The sequence below is a fragment of the Anser brachyrhynchus genome, assembly GCF_964034855.1.
Source record: "Anser brachyrhynchus genome assembly, chromosome: 1".
In the NCBI taxonomy this organism is placed as follows: Eukaryota; Metazoa; Chordata; class Aves; order Anseriformes; family Anatidae; genus Anser; species Anser brachyrhynchus.
Window position 1 is genome coordinate 70778139 of NC_137694.1, and position 23468 is coordinate 70801606.

Below are 23468 nucleotides of genomic sequence, written 5' to 3' on the forward strand. Positions count from 1 at the left end.
AAGAAAATACACCTTATTTTAAAAGACTACTGAAAACTGAAACAAAGCTACAGTAATTTGTAGAAACATTTCCCTCATTCCAATTCACTTAAAAAAAAAAAAAAACACACAACCTTCTATTCTGGAAGGCATTGCCTCAAACAGAGTTCAAAGAGATGCCCATATACCATTCATTTTCTGTGCACAGTGAGTTTCTTCCCTCCCACTTACCAAGTTCTTTATATACCTGACAGATATAACGAGACCAGTCCGAATGAGAAGAATAGCTTATGGACTATATATACAAAATTAATAATAAAAAAGGTTCTAGAAGTAGTAAGTTTAAGTCAATCTTAATTCTCAAGCTTTGGAAATAGTCACCTAACTATTATTGTCCCTAGCATATGATTTTGGTATGTTTACATTGGCTATAATATGCCAATTGAAACAGTTCATACCAAGTAACCTATGATGAGAGAGAGCAATCCTTCAGCATTTGGGAAATGTTTAAGTTGTGACTTATAAGGAAAAACACCAGCAATTAATCCATTTCCTCTTCCTGCAAAACACCGTTCCTCCAAAGAATTTCTATTCACAAGGTGCATTTTTTTTTTAAACCTAATTGGTGTTGCAGGATTAGACAGGTTCAGAAGTTGAGTACAGAAGACATCATCCTAGTGCCTGTAAATACTTGGCTTAGGCAGTTGATCCTTAGAGTAAATGTTGTATCTAAACATTTCTCTGGTTTAGTGGGACCTCCTGCTATTTAAGGGATATTTCAAATGTCATAATGTGCCATTTTAATGTTTTCATTTTTATTGCACATTTGCAAATATGTATATGTAGATAATTGGTATACTTACATATTTTAAAAATATACAAATAAGTATTATGTATTATTAATGTAAATAATGCTGACATTATACTATTTTTCCAACTATGTAAGAATCACAAATTGAAGTACTTCTTTTTTGGTGGCCATGTTTTTCTTACATAGTTGTGGTATAAATCAAAAGCTTATTTCTCTGTAAGTAAGCTTAAAGAACTATTCTACTAAAGCCTTCATAGCATTTTGTGTTTGGTCTGTTCTTGTTTTTTTTTTTTGTGGTGTTATTATTTTTTTGTGTGTTTTTTTGAACCCCTTGCCAGAAAGGGCTCTTCAGTAAATTTTTAGCTCTGCTATGCTAGTAACAACTAACTCCCATTACTGACACATGACTGCAGAATTCAAATAAACTTGACAATCACAGGAGATTTTCTTTATTTAATAAACTATACTGTCTACTAGTCAACAAGGCTTTTGCAGTTGAATCATAACATTTAACAAAGTATAATTAATACCTGAGAATTGTTTTCTACCTATAACCCTGCGTGCTTGGGTCTGTCTATCTGAATTTAAAAATACTTCAATAAATGCTGCATCTGGTGAATAGAATCTCTTGTCTTTTAAAAGAGAGTCCAAATGTTTAGTCAGAAACAGTAATTAACATTACTAAAAGGCTCATATGACTGACATTAAAACCTGGACACAACACAACACAGAAGTAAAAGAACTTCATTCACTTTCTAGAGGGAAATAAAGGACATACTCTAGTCTGGTCTACTGTTTATTGCTAAAACAGTAGTAGAGCAAGTTAGTAAGTTATTCCTTGTGTGTTTGAAAAATAACAGGAATCAAAATGGAGACTGACACATTTTTAAAGTTAAGAATGATATTCTGTTTTATATATCCCTCATTTATTTGCACAACAGCTATCCAAGACATTTTTTAAAGCAAAACTTCTCTCACAGGGATTGGGTTTCTCAAGAGTAAAGGAATATGTGTATCACCCCTGGTCAGTCTCTGGACCATTTGCCAGAGTCAAGTTTGAAGTTCAAACAAAAGATCACTGTGAGGCTTTTAAACGCCTTCAGGTTATAGTGGAGACAACAAGTACTAATCACAGTTATTACATTTATCTCTATCTCTGCACAAATTACTTATGGGATTTCAGATATGCATGCTGATAAACAGGTTAAGAGTTTCCCTGACTCTTTTGAGCTACAGAACAAAAAAAAAAAAAAACCAAAACCCACACAACTAAGTATTTCTTCCTTGGAATCTTTCCCAGCAGAAAGGTGTGTCAAAATGGATTTTAAAACAAAATCTGACTTCTGGGGTGATAAGGGAGCCAGGAAGTGATCTGATGGTAGGGGGAGATTTCAAAATCTGTTCCCCAGCCCTACTACAAGCAGCTTGTATCCACTACTGCAATGTTGGTGGCCATGCCTCAAAATGAAGTTATCCTGCTGTACACAGGTCCAGAAATACATCACAAACAGGAAACTGAACAGAAACCAGATTTTTGCAAGCTGACTGCATTGAGTGAAACTTAAATACCTTTTCAACCAGATTTATTGCAAGAGAAAAAAGTGAACTATATTTTCATTTGAAAAAGCACGAGGTAGACAAGTACCCACAAACTCTGAGTAGTGGAAATATTGCAAATGTTGTACTCTCAGTCTAAAGTGTTATGAAGACAAATGAAACAAAGAAAGAACCTTTAAAAAGGAGGTCTCCACTCTGACTTTTGTTAATCAGGTATTTATGTTTCCTGCAAATTTAAAATGTTAGTAAAGAATGTAGTAAACAAGAATAAAACAAGGAAAAGTGGAATATAAGTGTGGAGGTGTGTAACATCTTTCTAGAATCCACACTTTAGGAACTAGGTTAAAGTTCATGAATGCGTATTTCTTTATTGAATCAACTAAAAGCAATTGCTTCATTCTATCACACAGAAGATAGTATCTCAGTAAGTATTAACCAGCCTGGCTGATAATGCACTCAGCTGATAATTTCAACTTTCTCTCATTATAACTTCCAATTAGAACTTGGGGGGAGGGAAGGGGGCCACAACAAAACACAAACACCTTTTCATCTAAAAATCAAAGGACTTAAACCTACTACTAAACAAGAGATACTCCCTAATGCAAATACATAAATATAGATGTCATAAACAGTAATAATTTATTTCTATTTATATCTAAGGAAATCTGCTGTGCTAGAGTTTAAGCACTCTAAAGGTTTGTAAACCTCCCAAAATAAAGGCTTAATCTGACGTGCTGACACAGCACATATACTGAAGTCGTACTCCAGCCAATGAAATCGCTTTTTACATAAAAGTAATTACCTAAAAAGCATCAATACATACTGAAACTTTAACTATTAAAAAAAATAGGAAATCATTTTTTATTGCTTAAGTAGGCTTTTCACTGTGTCGTGGTTTTTCTGCCAGCTTATCCTTCTTAAACTTTCTGTCACAGCCACATGGGGGTTTAGTATTGTGACTTCTCTAGTGTTTCTTTTGGGGAAGACATTTTAACTAAAATTGTATTTGGCACACAGATATCAAAAATTAAAATTAAAAAATAAACATGACACATGTTAGTCAATCGACAGTTGACATTTTGGACAGTTTAAAAATTAATGCTGTTTAGCAAAGAACAAGTATTGCAGTGGAATTTTATTTAAAGGGAGGAGATTTCCTAAGTTGCAAGTGACATTTCAAACTCTATATAGGCTGGATTAAATATACTTTGTTCTTAGTACTGCATGGATATAAGAAACAAAAACCAAAAACCTCTGTCGTACAATAATCACAGATTTCAGATTTTCAGGTAAGAAATGCTAGGACGCTCCAAATTATTGGGTACCTCTTAGCCAAAGAGGAGTTGCCAAAATAGTTATATTTTTGGAGATATTACAGCACTGAACTGCAGTATTAAGTTGGCAACTTAAGAATAAATATCACTATAAATCTGTAAATAGGGCAAGGCATGTTTGTATGTGAAGAGATTGGGTACAATTTTTTTTTTTTTAATTGCTTGGTGACACAGAACAGGTTAAAATACTTTGGTCTGAACTCTCAAAATGTTCTCCTCTATGATGCAGCAATGGCACAAGGCAGAAAGGACCTCTAGAGCATCAAGGAAAATTAGGAGGAAGACTGTGAGGACTAAAGATTCCAGTAAGGGACAAGTGTAAAATAAAAAAAAAAAAAAAAGGAGAATAAGCAGAGAGGAAAGAGTAGAACAACAGAACTTTGCCTCAAAAAAATAATAGTGGATGTAAGAGATGGTTTCATACTTAATGAAATTCAATAGACTTCATCTCTGGTTCTGCCATTAACTTTGAGTCTCCAGTAGTCACCATAATCTAGACTACCTCTTCAAAAATCAGTAACAACTTTCCTAGACTGAAAGTAATGCAACAGACTTCTATAAAGTCAGAAATACTACATAGACATTTTTTAATTCAACCAATGCAAGCTACAGCTTTGTCTCAACTTTGGCTTCGTGATAAATATTTGCTTCAATGTTCATCCTCTGTGGTTCCAAGCAAAGTAGTTTAACTTTTTCCACTGCAATGCATATTTCCTGACAGTATATTTATTTCTTTTGATTTTAAATATTTTAGTTCAGATATTCAAAGAAAGTTTATTAAATTGAAAATCTATTATGCCACCTAGCTTTATCTTTTCTGACTGACATTAATGATAAAGATTCTTTGCAAGTTATTAGATTTTGATCATTGGTGAGTGTACAATAAAATGCAATACACATTTCAAAACAAAGTAAGTACCTTACTCTGTAAGCATCTTTTTAAGTATCACAACATTAGAGATCACCCTTACCTCAGCATCAGGTTGTGTTATTTATATTATATATAAGGTATGGTATTGAAGGAACACTATTGTAGGAAGGGCATAATTATATCACGCTTTGTTATTCTAAGATCTCAGAGACAGGAAATTTACACTAAGAAGTCTTCAGTGATACTAAACAGTGCCCAGAGCTCTGTATCCTCTCTCAGGTACATGCTGTAATCATTGGGTTACAGCCCTCCTTTTCTTTTCAAAGAATCTCGACTTTTTTCCTACCCAGAGGAGAGTTTCAGTAAGACATAAGAGTGTCCTACGTATACTTACCTGTAATGGCTTAAAATGACTGTAGATGAAAAAAGGTAACACAAGTTAAGTGCTGATTCAAGTCTAGAGAGTATCTATACAATTCATTGGAGGATTATCACTAATGATTATGTAAAAGTACTCATTTAGCTGCATATATACACACACTCCTCACCCCCTCCAGCATCTTGCAGTTAAACACTCTACTGCAAAAGGAGCATGAAAGCAAGGTGGGTATCTTCCTCAAATTCATTCAAAATACACGATTTTGTGAGTTCATGGATAAGTTTTAGTTAAGCCTCCACTGTCACACTGCCGGTCCACTCCACAGTTTTCTCCTTCTCCCACCTTCCAGCTTCAACTTTTCTGTCCTTTCAGTTCATCAAGTATCATTAACAGCAATGCAAGCACAAGGCACAGAGAAGCACCCAGAAGATCCTTCGGCTATTATTGTATGTATTCTTATCAGCAGCTACTTTCCAATTACCTCTGCTCCTATACTCCTTCACTGTTTAAGTCTTGAATCTTTTTTTAATTAGACTTCCATGTTTACACTTTTAGAAAAAGCAAGAGAGATCAGAAGTGTGCACAACATTATTATTACTTTTAGCGTGTCACACTACACATTTTACTTAAGAGATACACAGGAGAATAGAAAATGAAAGGGCAACTTTTCACTAATTATCTTTCTAGGTCTCTCATCTGTGTAACGCAGGATGATATCCTCCACGCTGCATCAACTTGTATTTGTATATGTTGAAAATCATGTGGATCAGGACCTCGTAATATTGCTGCAACTTTTTGTAGTCTTGACTGGTTTAAACCAACTCTGAGTTATTTCCTTTTCACTCTATATTTTTCAGATCCCTTCCCTTTATAACTACTATAAATGTTTTTCCTTATTGGAAATTTAACTGTCTGCTCACTTGGCTTTCCCTCCCACTTTAAACTCATAACAGAACCTTACTTTTTAGTAATAAAATATTAATCTCAGATGAGTGCAAAGAAAACAGTTTATGCTCTTTTCAACCACTTGAGGGCAGCAAACTACTACTCTTTAAAAACAACTGAATACCATTAAAATACATTCAGTTTTTAGAGCTACTGTTACAGTATTCAAGAATTACCATCATGTAAAGCAGCAGAAATACAACTGTTTGAGCTGCTGTTTAACAATCTACCTAATGTATCTCAACCTTTCATTTGGAGAATTCACTCCAGGCATAATCCTAGGGAGTGATTTTAAAGGAATTTAAATTTAAAAAGGAAAATCCAGAAGAATTTTAAAGGAATTTTAAAGAATCCTATGGAGTTTTTTTTAAAGGAATTTAAAATTTAAAAAGGAAAGTCCAAAACAAGTTTTATTTTTTGCCAGATGGTGCAAGTCAGATATCTACTGAATAAGTTCTGAAAGCTACTAAAAACACAAACATTTGATTAACAGCCTGAAAGCCATTAAACATGAAGATCTCAAAGCATTAAAACATTTTTAGGTTAAAAGTATTTTTAAAATAATGAATTTTCTTTTCAAATCTGAATATTTTAAAGATAACTGGACTCACGTGCCTGACATCTATCTGCATTTACCAAAATCAAGCTGCCAAATGCATCAGCCCGGAATCTGATGACACACTTCTTGCTACTCAGCACCTTTTTAGGTAACAGATTCCAAATATATTGAGCTCTTTATTAGATTTAGACAACCTCATTAGCCAACCTGTAGTTTGAATGGTTGAATCAAGAATGCAGTAGGACTTGCAGATGCAAGTACTGCTCCCCCTGTTCAGATCCCTCTCAAAAATCAGCACACTGTCTTACTGTGGTGGTTTTACCCTGATGGGCAGCTGAACTCCACCACAACTGCTCTCTCACTCCCCTTCCTCAAAGGAAAAGGGGGAGAAAATATGAAGGAAAAGGCTCAAGGGGTGAGATTAGGACTGGGACATCATTCAATAATTATTGTCACAGGCAAAACAGACTCAGCATAGGGAGATTAATATAATTTATTGCCTATCGCTAACAGGCTAGAACAATGAGAAACTAAAAACAAACTAAAAACACCTTCCCTCTCTAAAAATATCCACCCTCTTCTACGTCCTCCCCCTGAGCAGCGCAGGGGAATGGGGGCTGCAGTCAGTCCCTAACACTGTAGCTCAATCGCTCCTTCCCACAGGATATCGTCCTTCCTGAACTGATCCTGCAGGGGCTTCCCACAGGCAGCAGCTCTTCAATCACAGAATCGTTTAGGTTGGAAGAGACCTCCAAGATCATCTAGTCCAACCTCTGTCCTAACACTAACAAGTCCTACACTAAACCATATCACTAAGGGCTACATCTAAACGTCTTTTAAAGACCTCCAGGGATGGCGACTCAACCACTTCCCTGGGCAGTCCACTCCAATGCCTAACAACCCTTTCAGTAAAGAAGTTCTTCCTAACATCCAACCTAAACCTCCCCTGGCGCAACTTTAGCCCATTCCCCCTCGTCCTGTCACTGAGCATGTGGGAGAACAGACCAATCCCCACCTCTCTACAGCCTCCTTTAAGGTACCTATAGAGCGCGATGAGGTCTCCCCTGAGCCTCCTCTTCTCCAGGCTGAACAATCCCAGCTCCCTCAGCCGCTCCTCATAAGACTTGTTCTCCAGACCCCTCATTGGCTTCGTTGCCCTCCTCTGGACTCTCTCAAGCACCTCCATGTCCTTCTTGTAGCAAGGGGCCCAAAACTGAACACAGTACTCGAGGTGCGGCCTCACCAGAGCCGAGTACAGGGGCACAATCACTTCCCTAGACCTGCTGGCCACACTGCTTCTTATGCAAGCCAGGATACTGTTGGCCTTCTTGGCCACCTGAGCACACTGCTGGCTCATATTCAGCTGACTATCAACCAGTACTCCCAGGTCCTTCTCTGCCAGGCAGCTTTCCAACCACTCATCTCCCAGCCTGCAGCACTGCTTGGGGTTGTTACGCCCCAGATGCAGGACCCGGCACTTGGCCTTGTTGAACTTCATACAGTTGACCTCAGCCCATCGGTCCAGCCTATCCAGATCCTCCTGCAGAGCCTTCCTACCTTCGAGCACATCGACACATGCACCTAACTTGGTGTCATCTGCAAACTTACTGAGGGTGCACTCGATCCCCTCATCCAGGTCATCGATAAAGATATTAAAGAGGACCGGCCCCATCACTGAGCCCTGGGGGACTCCACTAGTAACCGGCCTCCAACTGGATTTGGCTCCATTCACCACAACTCTCTGGGCCCGGCCATCCAGCCAGTTTTTAACCCAACAAAGCGTACGCCAGTCCAAGCCACAAGCAGCCAGTTTCATGAGGAGAATACTGTGGGAAACGGTGTCAAAAGCCTTACTGAGGTCAAGGTAGACCACATCCACAGCCTTCCCCTCATCCACCAAGCGCGCCACTTGGTCACAGAAGGAGATCAGGTTCGTCAAGCAGGACCTACCTTTCATAAACCCATGCTGACTGGGCCTGATCGCCTGGTTGCCCTGCAAGTGCCACGTGATGACATTCAAGATAATCTGCTCCATGAGCTTCCCTGGCACTGAGGTCAAGCTAACAGGCCTATAGTTCCCCGGGTCTACCCTTCGGCCCTTCTTGTAGATGGGCGTCACATTTGCCAGCCGCCAGTCGACTGGGACCTCCCCTGATAGCCAGGACTGCCGATAAATAATGGAAAGCGGCTTGGCCAGCTCCTCCGCCAGTTCGCTCAGTACCCTTGGGTGGAACTGAGGGTACAAGAACTGCTCCAACATGGGCCAGTACCATGGGGTCCATCCATCAGGAGCAAACTGCTCCAGCATGGGTCCCCCATGGGCGGCAGCTCCCCTCAGACCCCCACCTCCTGCAGGGGCTCTCCACGGGCCGCAGCCTCCTCCAGGCCACATCCACCTGCTCCACTGGGGGCTCCTCCACAGGCTGCAGCATGGAGATCTGCTCCATGTGGGACCCATGGGCTGCAGGGGGACAGCCTGCTGCACCAGGGGCCTCTCCACAGGCCACACGGGAACTTCTGCTCTAGTGCCTGGAGCACGTCCTGCCCTCCTGCACTGACCTTGGGAGCTACAGGGCTGGTTCTCGCTCCTCTCTCCCAGCTACTCTTTTGCAGCAGTTTCTTCCCCTTTCTTAAATCTGCTCTCACAGAGGTGCAACCGACATCGCTTATTGGCTTGGCTGGGTTCCACTGGGCTCCAGTGGAACTGGCTATTATCTAACTTGAAGCAGCTTCTGGACTCCTCACAAAGGCCTCCCCTGCAGCCCTCCTGCTACCAAAAACTTGCCACATAAACCCATAATAGTTACCAAGCAACAACTATCAATCCACCGATGTGCTGCCAGTATTTTGAACAACTTCCCATAGCTTTTCTGCATTACCATGCATTTCATTTGAAACCATGATAACAAACATACATCATGGACCAGACAACTAAATCACTTTTTTCCTCCTCTCGTCCTTCACCTCCTCTATTAAAGAAGCAAGCAAGCAATCCTGTCTGCCAGAAAGTAACAAGGACTGCCGGAAAAAAGCAAGAGACCCCTTGCCAATAGTAAGGGCAACACTATTAATTACAGGAATGCCTACTAAATAATGAAAAAATCATCACCTTTCCCGCTTCCAAATAAAGGGTTTCTATTTGTTTAAATACAGATTAAATGCCAATTGATAACACCGCATTATGTTTTCATAAAGTCATAACACAACCCTGGAAAGTCCTGAATGCCCTCAGCTTTAGCAGGATTTTGCTGTCCATTGCTTATGCTTACGTGCGAAAACAAGAGACAGGAAAGAGAGGACAGTTTCAAATGCAATACTCTTTTTAACTACTAATCCCTGGGGTTTATAGCCCAAAGGCTACCCAGCAGTATCCCACTTTCCCTAAAAGTAATCATACAGCCTTAGCTACCCTCTCTATTCCCAGGCCATAAATGGACTTTTTTTGCACTCCTGCCACCTTTGTCAGCTTCTTCATCTTAACACTTACCAGCAGTCTTTCTACTCGTTTCCCCTCTCCTCCCTCTCAGTGTTCAATCTCTGCTTTTTCCTCTAAAACTCACCTCCACACAAAATCCAGTAAAGTTTTCCTTCCTTTTAGTTCCTTCTCTATGTCTTCAAAAAAGGGAGCTCTCAAACTTACAGAATATGCCTGAACTTTCCTGCAAGATTCTCTCCACCTGATGATATCCTCCAGCATATGGGATGGCCTACACAACACCAGGCCTGCTGAAGCCTGACAGGTTGCACCTTTTTCAGAAGGGGAAAAGGATTTTTGCACAGGGGTTAGAAGGGCTTATCAACAGAACTTTATATTTTGAAGGAGGAAAGGAATAAAACCAGGCCCACTGTTGCCAAGATACGGGACATCAAGCCAAAACTTGAGCAACTGTGTACTAATGAGATCCTTCAGTCTGCTTCTGAAGGTGCTGGGTACAATGAAGCACCTTTGAAATATTTCTACACCAATGCACACGGCACGAGGAACAAGCAAGAGGAGCTAAAAACCTTGGTTCAGTCACAGAGATAATTTCTTGGTACACGAACTAAGAGAGACAACTAGGAAATGTACACTCTTACATCTGTTGCTTGTGAACAGAGGTCTCACAGGTGAAGTGGTGACTGGTGGCCATCTTGGCCATAGCAACCATGAAGTAGTTGAATTTAAAACCTTCGGTTATAGGAGGAAAACTGCTACCAGAACTTCAGCTCTGGATTTGGGGAGAACAGACTTCAGGCTGCTTAGGGAACTAGTTAGTAAGGTCCCCTTAGAAACTGCTTTGGAAGACACTGGGGTCTATCAATGCAGGACAATTTTTAAGCATCACCTCTCCAGAGCACAGAATAGGCAATTCCAAAATGTCAGAAGTCAGGCAAGTCAGCGGGAGGTTGGCTTGGCTGAGCAGGGATCTTATTCTAGAGCTTAAATTGAAAAAAAAGAAAGTACACAGCCACTGGAAACAAGGTTGGGCAACATGGGAGGACTACAGAAATGCTGCTCACCATTGCAGGGAGAAAATTCATGCAGCACAGCTCAATTACAGTTGAAGCTCCCCAGTACTGTGGGGAGCAATACAAAGTTGTGTTTTTTTTAAAGGTATGTTAACAGCAGAAGGAGGACCAGAAAAAAATATTGGTCCATTACTTCATGAGGACTGTCACGTCACAAACAGGAACACAGACAAAAAGAGATACTTAAAACTCTCTTCGCCTCTGTCTTTAACACCAATGATGGTGATGTTAATTTCCTTTTACGACATGGTCACCCACATAGTTGACCAAGGGAAACCAGCTGATTTAATCTTTTTGAATTTCTGTAAAGCCTTCGACACTGCTTCTCACAATATTCTTCCGGACAAAATGTCCAGCATACAGCTAGATAAAAACATAATACAATGGGTGAACAGTCGGCTGATGTGTCAGGCTCAAAGGGTTACAGTACATGGGGTTACAACCAGGCTGATGGCAATTCACTACACGGGTTTCCCAGAGCTCCATTTTATGGGCAACTCTCTTTTATGTTTTCATAAAAGATTTGGTTGCAGGACTTGAAGGTATAGTATTCTAAGTAAGCTTGCAGATGACAGTAAAATAATTGGAAAGGGCTGTTGACTCCATCAAGGGTGGAGAGGTCTTGCAGAGACACCTTGACAAATCAGAGAGCTGGGCAATCAAACAGTATGAAGTTTAACAAGAGCAAGTGCTGGATTCTGCACTTGGGACAGGGGAACCATGGCTATACGTACTGACTGGGAGATGAGAGTCTGGAAAGCAGCCTTGTGGAAAGCGATCTGGAGGTTTTGATTGACGGCAAATTGAACATGAGCCAGCGCGCCCTGGCAGCCAAGAGGGGCAACCATATCCTGGGCTGCATCAAGCTCAACATTGCTTGCCAGTTGAGGGAAGTGAACATCCCTCTCCACTCTGCGCTGGTGCAGCCTCACTTTGAGTACAATGTGTAGTTTTGGGCACCACAATATAAGAAAGACACTATTAGACCATGTCTAGAGAAGGGCTACAAAGATGGTGAAGGGTGTAGAGGGCAAGACATGAGGAAGCTGTAGGCTGTGATGAGGCTTTCCTTCTCTGGCCTGAACAATCCAGGTGACTGCAGCTGTTCCTCATGTCTTGGGGGGAGTGGAGGGGTAGGCACTGATCTCTTCTCTCTGGTGACCAGCAACAGGACCCAAGGGAACAGCATGGAGCTGTGTCAGAGGTTCAGGTTGGATGGAAAAGGTTCTTCATCAAGGGGGTGGTCAGGCACTGGAACAGGCTCCCCAGAGGAGTGGTAACAGCATCTAACTGTAACTGTTACAGTGGTAACAGTGCTGGAGTTCAAGAAACATTTGGACAGTGCTCTCAGACACACTGTCTGATTTTTTGGGTGGTCCTGTGTAAAGCCAGGAGTTGGATTTGATGATGCACATAAGCCCCTTAAAACTCAGGATGTTCTACAATTCTGTGGTATCTTCAGAGCCTTTCACCATTTGGCTACTGTTTTCTTGCATCATCCATTAACTGCTAGCAAGTTAGAGGAGAAAAATGCTTATTTTAGAGCACTAACCTGTCCTCATGCTTCCTTCACTTTGGCTGTGGTACCTCTCAGAAACCAGCTAGCCAAATTTGTTTTGGATAACCTTTTATTCATTTCTTTAAATGCAAACAAGCTCCCTTCACCACGTCCCAAAGCAAGAAAGAAAACTATTTTTAACCATATTCTTAACCATGCTGTGAGGGTGAGCGGTACACATTGTTGATAATTTTCCCTCTTTCCTTTTTGTCTGTCACAGACTTGCTGCGTATTTCAGCTGTAAACACATTACGACTGGGATTCTTGCAAACTAATTCCATCCAAACTCTCTACGTGCTCTACGAACAGAATTGCTGAGATGTGGATGCCCTTGGTTTTCATTGAAGCTAAGACTGGAAGACCATTCTAGAAAAGCTGTACTACAGAGGATACTGTTGAGACACAATGATGAATTTTGCCTTCTAAGCATGTATATGCAAAGACAGACAAGCCAGAGCTAAACTCTTCATACTCATTACTTTAAGAGCAACTTCCTGCCGGAAATGCATCTCTTTACAAAATAGAGTGGTATATAGCATGTAGTTCACTACATACCCAACAAAACCACAAAGAACAGACATGATTTTAAAAATAGGTTTCAGATTCCTAAACTGGTGCTCTGGTTTTGGTGCTCTATTTTATAGCCATAATAAAATAATTATGCATCACTGCCAATTCAAAGGTAATTACACTTCCTGATGTGTATCATCAGACAATTTTTGTTTTTAATATATTTACATGATTGCTGGTTCACAGAATCCAGTAACCACTATAAATTAGAGAGTTATGCCACGTTTTAGAGATAGCAGGCAAAATTTTCAGGATTAACAGCACAATTTACATGCCATCAGCATTGCTTTCACTCAGCAAGAATGGAACACTCCTTTCATCTTTTTATGGAATTCCATAAAGCACAGGCATTAAAACCACAGTGTGGCACTCTGCTGGGAAAGTCACAGAGTCTTGCAATTAGTTCTGTAAACGGGATTGATGTTACTGTCTACATGGAAAGCTAATTCCCCCCAGCCCAAAAAATTTAAAGTTCACACAGATTAAAACAGACCACAGATTGTTTGCATATGGTTTACAAAATGTATCCAAACTATCTTTCAGCAAATTATTAAAAGGGATTACCAGTGATCATGGAAAAAAAAACAAAACAACAAAACATGTCACAGCAGATCATCAATTTTTCATGGAAATCAAAGACAATTACAACTGATTGAGGAACTCATCAAATATTAACATGGAAGCTGAAAGGTAATAAAAGGGCAAGAGACTTGAGCGTATTCAATATATACTGAACACTACCATAGCGATATCATATAGCCCTGTCTTCTATCACTAAGCAATGCTAGAGCAAAAGACAGATGTGATGTTTGCCTGGAATTAATAAAGAGAGCGGTGTCTAGCTCTCTTGTCATTGCTTAATACTGGAAACTGATCCATCTCTAATTTAAGATTTGTAATGCAATGTAATGCTGTTCAGAAGAGAGACATCCATGCGTACAAATAAGGCAATATTTGCCTTAAGGCAAAGGGAAATAAGGGAAATAAATATTTTAAGATGATAGCATAAGTTGAGTTACATTTGATGTACTCTACCATTCCAAACATGTTCAAGGAAACTTCTAATGAAGAGAAGATACAGCTCAACCTCCTTATTTCCAGTCATCACTGCAATGATCAAAATCAAGAACAATAATTCCTGAAAACATTAAATATCTAAATTTAATTTAAATACTAACAACTGAAAACAGTTAGTTTGAATTTTCTTAGCTAACCAGCTACAATTTAAAGACTGCATCATAACAGAGAAATCCAAAGAAATCACTGTAAAAGAGCTAAGGCCTGAAGACGTCTTACTATTTTGAAAGGACTACCTAAGAAATGTAATGAAATATCAATAAATTGGAATAGTGTCTTTAATATACGTTGGTTATTTCAGTTATATAACAATTTAACAAAATGAACTACTTGGAAAAATTCCAAATACATCCTATATTGAGTGATTACAGAAAAGTTCACAATGCATTCATTTTGGAAGAAATATTTTGGTAAAGAGACGCAATAACTATTTATATTCAGAAACACTAACTGTGACACAATGAAACCCTAAAACTAACAGAAGGTGGGGATGGTGTCCCTTTTCTGAGCAAAAGGGAGCTCAGAAAAGGAGTCTCAGTCCTCACTCCTTCCAGCTTGAGGTAAAATTTATGAGAGAGTATTTAAAAAGCAGAATACTTCTATATTGCAGCTACAGTTTACTACAGACCAGGAAAATTCCAAGAAAAGATAGATTCCATATAATAAATAGAAAGAGTTTGGAATTGGACAAGATCTAGACACTACACTGTATTTCAGTTTTTACAACATTCATGTTGAAAATATGCCCTTTTGCTTTTTCAAATAGACTTGTTTTTATCTTTAAAGCTGGTCATTTTAACAAATGCGTAGGCAAGAAGTGACAATCATGGAGAACACCATTTCTCTGGAATCTCTTAATTTCTATTTGAATACTGTACGTAGGTAGCCCAGCATGCTGCCAAACTAAAAGAATCCTAAGAATGAGGGTGTTTTCTGCTACACTTTGGGTCAGTTTTAGGCTTACTGTTGGAAACCAAGTACTGAGGTCAGAAATTAACTAACTTCAGAAAAGAAGCAAACTATAAAGAACTAGGTCACAATTTTCTCCAGGGTATTATTTCACTGCCCAGGTAAGACACTAAAAAAAAAAAAACAAAAACAATTTCGATCTGCTTTGCTACTGGGAATCAACATCTTCTAGACCATAATGATTTTAACATACAGGCAAGAGATTAGATACTGTATTTTGTTCATGTGTCTGCTTTGTTTTCTTCCTCAATAGTAACATTTTTCTAGTTACTAAAGCTAGAACACATCCAGTAATTCCTAGATACTTCAAGATGCTTCCTCATATGCTTTTGCTTCAAGGTCTTTTTCTTTTTTTGTTGAGTCCAATAAAAACTATATAAACGTGTTTATGAATCCTTCCTCTAACTACCATGCCTCTCTACACCAGTTTCTTTTTCAGCCTGATTTACATACTTACTTTCACATACATCAAAGCTCTTCTAGTGAATCTATTCCGACAAACAAACAGCATTATGACAAGTGTGATATCTGGTTGCTTCTGAAACTTAATTTGAATCAGCTTACTTTGTCAATTCAGATAAGTTCAAAAGTTTATGCCTTTCAAGGAAAGTTTACTTCCAAAAAATTTAAACTTTCTAATGTAACGTTCTATGTATAGATACAACATATACAAAAAACAGCATAGCATTTGTAAAGTTAAAGAAATGAAGTCTAAGATGACTGTTGAAGATTCAAACAAACATCTCCACTGAATTTGAAGAAAGGTGGTAAGGAAGAGGAAGAGTCTGACATAATTTGCCCTAAGTTGTGCACAGTCACAGAACTTTTCACAAGTTTCAATTAATGTTTAGTTTATGAAGATGAGAGGAAGGTAGGAGAAGGGGATGACGGGACAGAGAGTGAGCACATGGGAGATTTTTCCGAACTGCTTACCCAAGATTCATGGTACAAAACTGTGAGGAGGTGTATCCCATAATCATAGTTCTGTCTTCTTAGTGGGCACCTGAAAAAAACACAAACAAAGCTAGTGTTTCTGAAACCAAGTCACCATAATACACTTTTGAACAAAATACTAGATTTACCAAATTTTCTGATCTGTAACCTAAGAAATGTTACAGGAATGTGTGTTTGATTCACATACATTTCTGAATTATACGTACTCAAGAATAACATCACAATAGAAGCATGACTATTAAGAACATGGAAGGATGAGCATCTGCAAGTCTGAAGGAAAACGTACAAAAAGAACTTACAGATCTTCAGGAACCATTAAAAGCCAGACTAACATATCTTGGATTCCACTTTGCCTTCTACCAGAGATAGCCAAAGTTGAACACTACATACATCAGTCTGGACAGCCTAAAAGTCTCAATTCTTCTGCCAGACCCAAAGGGAGGAGGAAGACAGTGAAAAAATCCATTAGATACGGTTCAGAACAGAAAACCTAGTCAATAATTTAAGAAGAAAAGTTTAAGTCCACGTAGCTGTATGTCAAAACAGAATCACAATTTGTTGGGATTAGGCACAGCGCTACAAAAACAGCGTATTTCTTAAAATTAGCCATCAAAACTAACTGCTGAGACTTTGATGACATTAATCTCTTCCTTACGTTGATCTCCAGTAACCTACTGTCTTTTTTCTCACACACACTTCTTCCAGCAGGCTGTTATGTTTCACATCTTTTTGATAAGCAAGAGCTCCTCTCTCTCTTTTCTAGAGTGACTGATAGCAGGCACAGAAGGAACAACCCTTACGCTCAGACCTAGGAGACTATTTGTCCTGAACACAACATAATTTCCCAGGTATTGCTTACTAGCTCACCAAGGAACCAAACAGCAAGCAAAGTCAACAGAATCCAGTTCAATTCTAAACAGAAGAGACCTACACAAGTAATCCCAAATGATTTTATAGCTGCATAATGAGTTTAATTAGACAAAAATTGGCACTGCTACTCAGAGGACCATTATTGGCATTGCCACTCAGAGAAGCATTCCTACTTCCCTTTTTCCTCCCTGCTTTCTCTCTGGTCAGTTCCAGAAGCTCTGCAGTGAACTAGGTCAAGGACAGAAACTGATAAACAAACAGTACTTTTGTTTTTCCATCTTTATAGTTTAGGGAGAAATCCTTTCAGCAGTAGTACTGACTTACAGCAGATTAGACTGTCTATGGTACTATATACTTCAATGATATAAGGTACAAAAAAAAGTGAACTTCCGAAGTTTTCTTAAGAATCAATGAGAATCATACATACTAAGAATTAGTGTAGTCACAACATATGAAAAACACTTATTTCCATTTTCTGATTATCATGAGCATGTGGATTTATGCTCAAATCAAGATATAAAAATGGATGTTCAAACAGTTTTCCAGCTGGAATTAGTAGGTGACCCTAGTTAACTCTGAATTAATCATGTTTGTTTCACATTTCTGAAAAAGAACTATTTTATATTTCTACTTCCAACCTTCATTGATAAACTTTTATAAAAATACTCATGATATTACTTCGCAATTTAAAAAGCTGTATCACTTCCAGATACAATTGCCTGCTATTTTTTAAGTTAAAAATGAGTAATAATGTGAATTTCCCTGAAGTTAGTTTCTGAAACTTCGGATATAGGTTGCCTGTTACAAAACTAGTCATCAGAAATAAATCTAGTAAACAGACACTACATATTTTTTGATCCAAGATGTATCTTAGAAATGAATACAAAACAGATTGAATCATGAGACTACCTCTGAGACACTCTAAAAACACTCATCTGAATGGTTAAGGATTATGAATATTCTATCAAATAAACTTTTAAAAGGACTCAGTCTTCGTCCTTATTCTTCTGTTTACTGAAGAACTTCAGTTTAAAAGTAATCTGAAGATCAGTATGGAAAATCCTTTATTAAAGAAATGGATACTGCTCAGAGCTTGGGCCTTAAAGTTTACTAGAAAAAGTGAGACATCAATAAGCACATTAAAAAATCCTCCAGAAATGCTGCATAAGACCATTCACAAAAGCCCTAGAGGTTAAGCTCCTTTCAGCTATCCTGATGTTTTAACCACCAAGTAAGTTTTGCCACGGAAATTAAACTGTTTGTAAACCAAGTGGTGCCAGGAAACTACACAGACTTCTGAGTCTAGTCTGTTTAAAAGAGTTACGCAATTTCATCTATTTAATATTTAATTCACATAAAAATAAAGCAGTAATTCTCTGTCCTTCAGTAGAAAATAAGAATGGGAAAACAAATACTAATGGTAAGAAAAAGCAAACAGAAAAGATGACCAATTTTTTTTTTTTCCTAACAGTGAATGCACCTGTGAATTAAAGTGTATTATGAATTTAGGTATGCATATATAAACTCTTCAGAAATCAAACAAAACAAATTTCTCCATTGCAGCTTTCTGATCATAACTCTGAATAACTAGAGTGATTTGTTTAAATCTAGAACATGAAAAGACTGAAAACTGTCAGGGCACTGACGTCCTCATTTTTCTTGCCTGAACCTCTTCAGATCATTGTTAAAACTAACAGAAGCTATTTGTGAAATACTGAAACTATAATAATAAAATACTTCTAAACACTGGGCTTCAATATCTGATAATATTAAACATATATTAGGTTTCACATTATGTGATCTGTCCATTAAAATTTTAACACATATGAATAGCAGTATTGGTACATCTAAATACACATTTTAGCCTGGAGAAAGAAAAAAAACAAAGACGCAAGTTGCAAAGACATTAACATTAACTGGGTATATACCCAGAAGAGATACTATGTTTTCTGCACTGCAGCCACTGCTAACGGCATTTTTTCCTTCCTGCACCCACCATACCTGTCTGTTGTAATAGTGAGTATATCTGTATCCTTGCAGTACCGCTCTCCTACAAGTTTAATAAGCTTCTTCTTTGCATGGTCATCCAAATTCAGGTTAGAAAGTTTAACCTTGGAATACAAAAGAAAATACTTTTAATTATTTGGAGAAATTCAATATCTTCACCCTGAAAAATATTTTGAGATATGGTTAGACATATCTTTTATCAGGAATTAAAAGTATAGCTATTAAGTATGCACTTGTAGAATTTATTACAATTATATCACTAGTCAAAAGCTTTTTAACACAAGGCATGTATAAATCTGAATATTCAATTAATACATTTCTTCTCAGAGAAGCTGAGATAGAATATTTCTACTTAAACTTCTTTCATAAGAAAAAAGCTGTCAGTTTCATTTGTAGCTTCACATAGAAGCTGCGTTTAAGCTGAGACACTCAGACTCAGTCTTTGCCTAAGCCACAATGCAGCTATGCCTGTGCCTGGCCATGGCCTTCACTGATCCAGATCCTGACGAACATCTTTAACTCACTGGCCTGACCTCACACGTACTGCATCTCTATGGATTTACTTGACAATCACCAAACTGTTGGCTGACTCAGGCTATTGTCACCACACCTAATCCTGGTCCACTGACTTCCCTATTTGACCTCAAGCTTGCCTGATCACTACAGACTTGTCAGGTGATTACTTGAGCATCAGATGGACAAGGTGACTACTACCAGGCCAGTTCTACTACCTTGCCCAGGTAGTAACTGCACCCTTTTGGGGAGTTCACTTCCCTGCCTGCTTTGCTGCTTCTGCATTGCCTTCGCTTTCAGAACAGCCTGCCCTCACTGCTGTCTGGCAATGCTCACACAAATTGCTGAGTTTTTGAGAAATACTTTCTTAACATTGTCTTTCTCTAATATTCACGTAAAGAAATAACGCTCCAATGTCTTTCAGACGCAGCTCTGTGGCAAACATACAACTTTGTGACCATGACTTCTGAAATTAATAGCATGTTTCAGCACACTGAAAACCACCAGCCCAGATGTCCAGCATTAGTTTGCTTTATCTGACACAAAACAATTTCATTCACCAAATCAAAAAAAAAAAAAGCCATAAACAGGCTTAGGGTGACATATTTCTAATTCATATTTAAAAACAAAGAAATCTAGAGATGCTCCAATTATGTCATAACTCAGCACAAAAGAGAAAATTCAATTTAGACTACATTTGAAATAATTACTGGTGTTTAAAAAAAAAGCAATGTAAAGAAGCCTATTCGGGCTCTTCTTCCTCGTATCAGCAGCAGCAGCTTAGGAAAAACTGCAAATAATCAATTTTTACAAGTCAATTCCAGCTGATGCTGAAACAAGGAATACTAGTTTCCTTTACCTGGGTTAGTACTAAACATGACTAAAGTATAGAGTTAGGGCCATCCCTCATCAAAAATGCTTAAAATAAGAAAAAATCCACAATATATGTACACACAGCTCACAATTTCTGAGTTCACAATCTTTTTTTACAACACTGCTTCCCAGATTTTTAAAGTTTTTCTTCCCTGAATCATGTTATCATGAATTGTTATCATGTGTTTATCTGTACCAAAATGTAAAAAAGAACACTATTCATTAATACAGATATGCATCTACAAATATGAAGGTTAGAACAAGTAAACACACCACTTACAACCAGTAAACTAGTAATAGGCAGAAAGAGGTGATCTTGGTTTAAATATATCCATATGACCCCACCAAGTTAATTAAAGTAAATCCTGACAGAAATGTGTAATGCCTTCACTCAGTAAATATATTAATGAGAGCTCATTGGAATGAAAAAACAACTAGATAAACAGGTAGCTGAAAAGATTTTCCAGTTCTGCAGGGCAAGTATAAAGCGGACTTAGAAAACAGACTCTCCTTTCCCCCTTTGGCTCTTAGCCTTTTGTTCCTAACACTACTGTCTCTTCTCCCGCATTTTGCCTTTTCAAGTTAGGAATTAAATATTTAGTATGGTTTTGGACAAACTACTGATTCCAGATTTGTCTCCATCATATTCTAGCAAATTAATATTAAGCATTGTAAGTCACAGAAGACTGAATCAACAGTATTATGAAAGACTAAATACTTATTTGGACAATAGTTAGTTGAGATCCCCATGACTACAGCACCAGTGAACTACATGAAACAACTTCATATAATCAGAGAACTGTTATATCGGCAGTGTAACAGCCATGGACAATGATGAAAAGTCAAAGCCAAAAACAAGGTCCTCAGATCTCAGGTATAATTTCACTGAGATTTCTCAACAAAAGAAAAAAAATCTCTTCGGAAAAGGTTGGTGATATTTTCAGTAAAGCATGCAGCCCCACACTAAGTGATAACTCAGAAGCGTCTACTTGTGGAAAAGCTGATTTTTCAGAATGTATGCTATTTTGCCTATATCAGAGCTCAGTCTTCATTTATAAATATATATCCATATCATTAAAACCTCAATTTTAATGTGCTGCAATATACTTAATGAAATTCACCACTGCTTTTTCTGGACATTCAATGAACTATTTCCCATACTCCCTTACAAAGTATCATACTTGTTTTGAAAAGAAAGCCAAGCATTTGGCTTTTTAAAACAAAGGTTGGTGTTTACCACAGTACTACTTACTCTTAGAGTTACCACTCTTGCTTTGGGATTACGAATAGACGTCCCTGCAGAAACATAATCCACTGTCTCAATTTCAACAGGAAAATGCTGTTCACATTTCTCATCACTGTTCAAAGCACTTGGCCATTGAGTGCAGAAATCTGTATAATAAAAGGAAAACAATCCAAGTAATGTATATTTTTTTCCCCTCAAATTTATTGTAATAAATGTTTTAGAAGCAGTTTTTAATGAAACCATATTCATTCAGATAATGGCAGGGTCTCTGCTAGACTTGATCCAGTATCTCAAAGTCTATTCTATACTGAGTTTCTCAGAACTGGACACAGTACTCTAACTGTAGTCTCAAGTTCCAGATAAAGTGGGGGGAACAAAAATTCTAAATGTGCTGGCTATTCTCTTGTTAGTACAACCCAGCATGCAGTTAGCATTCATTCCTTCAACATTTCATATTCAACTTCCAAAGGCTTGCTGGGCCCAACATGTCCTATTCTGCAAAGCTGCTTTCTAGCCATATGCTCCCCTGTAGCCTGTACATCTGCATGAGTTATTCCATCCCAGACCCAGGACTTTGTAGTTGTCTTTGTTTAACTTCATGAGGGTCTCAACAGCAGATTTTTTTCTGCTTGTTGACATCTCTCTGAACAGCAGCTGTGTCACCTGTTTTGCCCATTGCCCCCCCCCCCCCGCGTTTGTAATTATCTGAAAACTTGCTGAAGTAGTGCTCTCTGTCATCATCCAGCTTTTTATAACGCACATTTTCCACATACTTGGAAGCATGTAGCTTACAGGAGAGTTTGCTTCATAACCTTCCAAAGACTGTGGTAAGGCTGACTGACCTGCAGTTAGTTGCCTGCATCTTCCCTCTTGTCCTTCTTCAAGATTTTCAAAGAAAAATATCCTGTTCCTCCTTGGCTATCTGTACTTGCTTTCACTTTCTCTGTATTTCATTTTTGCATCTTGGGTCACTCAGGAGTTCCCTGCTCACCCATAATGTCCTTCTAACATACTTGCTCAAATTCCTGCTGACTGGAATGGACTGTTCTTGTGCTTTAACGAGGCTGTCCTTGAACATCCACCAGCCCTCCTTGTCCACTTTGCCCCCCAGGACAGTCTCCCATGAGATCTGCCAAGACTACTGAACAGCCAAAACCATTCTCCTGAAGTCTTGGCCATAATTACAATGTCTGTCTTGCACACGTCTCTCAGGATTTTAAACTTCAGTTTCATGACCACTATTACCAAGGCTGTCATATATGTGACCGTTCTTCCTTGTCTGTGAACGATGAATTCAGATCATCTCTCCTCATCAACTGGCAGATAATTTGCATCAATAAATTGATGCCAATATGCTACTTGCCTTCCTCACTTCTCTCAGGATCTTGAACCTCATCTTTTTTCACAACCAAGGACTGCCAGCAGCTTTCACATCCCCAACCAGCTCTTCCTTTCCTTATCTGTGTCCATCACATGCAACAGAACCTTCCCATAGTCAGTTTGACCAGGATTTGCATCAAAATATTATCTATAATGCACTCCAGAAGTCTCCTAGGTTGTTTCTGTCCCATTCTATTACACTTCCAGGACATGTTTAGATGGCTGCAGTTCCCCATGAAAATCAAAGCTTGTAACTGTGAGGGTTTTTTTTAAATCTGTTTCAAGAAAGGTTCATCCACTTCCTCCTCATAATTAGCCAGTTTGGCAGATGCCCACCAATACATCCTTCTTGGCTTCCTCTCTGATCCTGACTCTCAAACTCTCAGCCAGCTTGCCACACATCTTCAGAGCAAAGTTCTGCATCCAAGCTGTACTTTTTGGAACAGGTCAGCTCATTCTTCACACTGCATCTCAATCAAGCAAGCTTTCCCTCTGCATTTCTGACTC

At 38.6% G+C, this 23468-nt stretch overlaps 1 protein-coding gene and 1 long non-coding RNA gene across 4 annotated transcripts in view; one reads left to right on the top strand and one right to left on the bottom strand.

Moving 5' to 3' along the window:
* MRPS35 (mitochondrial ribosomal protein S35) overlaps positions 1–23468 on the bottom strand; it is a 32349-nt gene that overhangs the window by 4821 nt on the left and 4060 nt on the right. For all 3 annotated transcript variants that reach the window (XR_013943075.1, XM_080572607.1, XM_080572606.1), the window contains exons 5-7: positions 21588–21727; positions 18944–19053; positions 16052–16121 (exon numbers count right to left, since the gene is read on the bottom strand). Coding sequence is in view for 2 of the 3 variants with exons in the window: in XM_080572607.1 (XP_080428733.1) it covers positions 16052–16121; positions 18944–19053; positions 21588–21727 (320 nt within the window). In the remaining variant the exon portion in view is untranslated. The remainder of the gene's footprint in view (positions 1–16051; positions 16122–18943; positions 19054–21587; positions 21728–23468) is intronic.
* On the top strand, positions 4–14433 carry LOC308185103. The gene is made up of 2 exons (XR_013943110.1): positions 4–6583; positions 12723–14433. It is a non-coding gene; the product is annotated as an uncharacterized lncRNA (long non-coding RNA).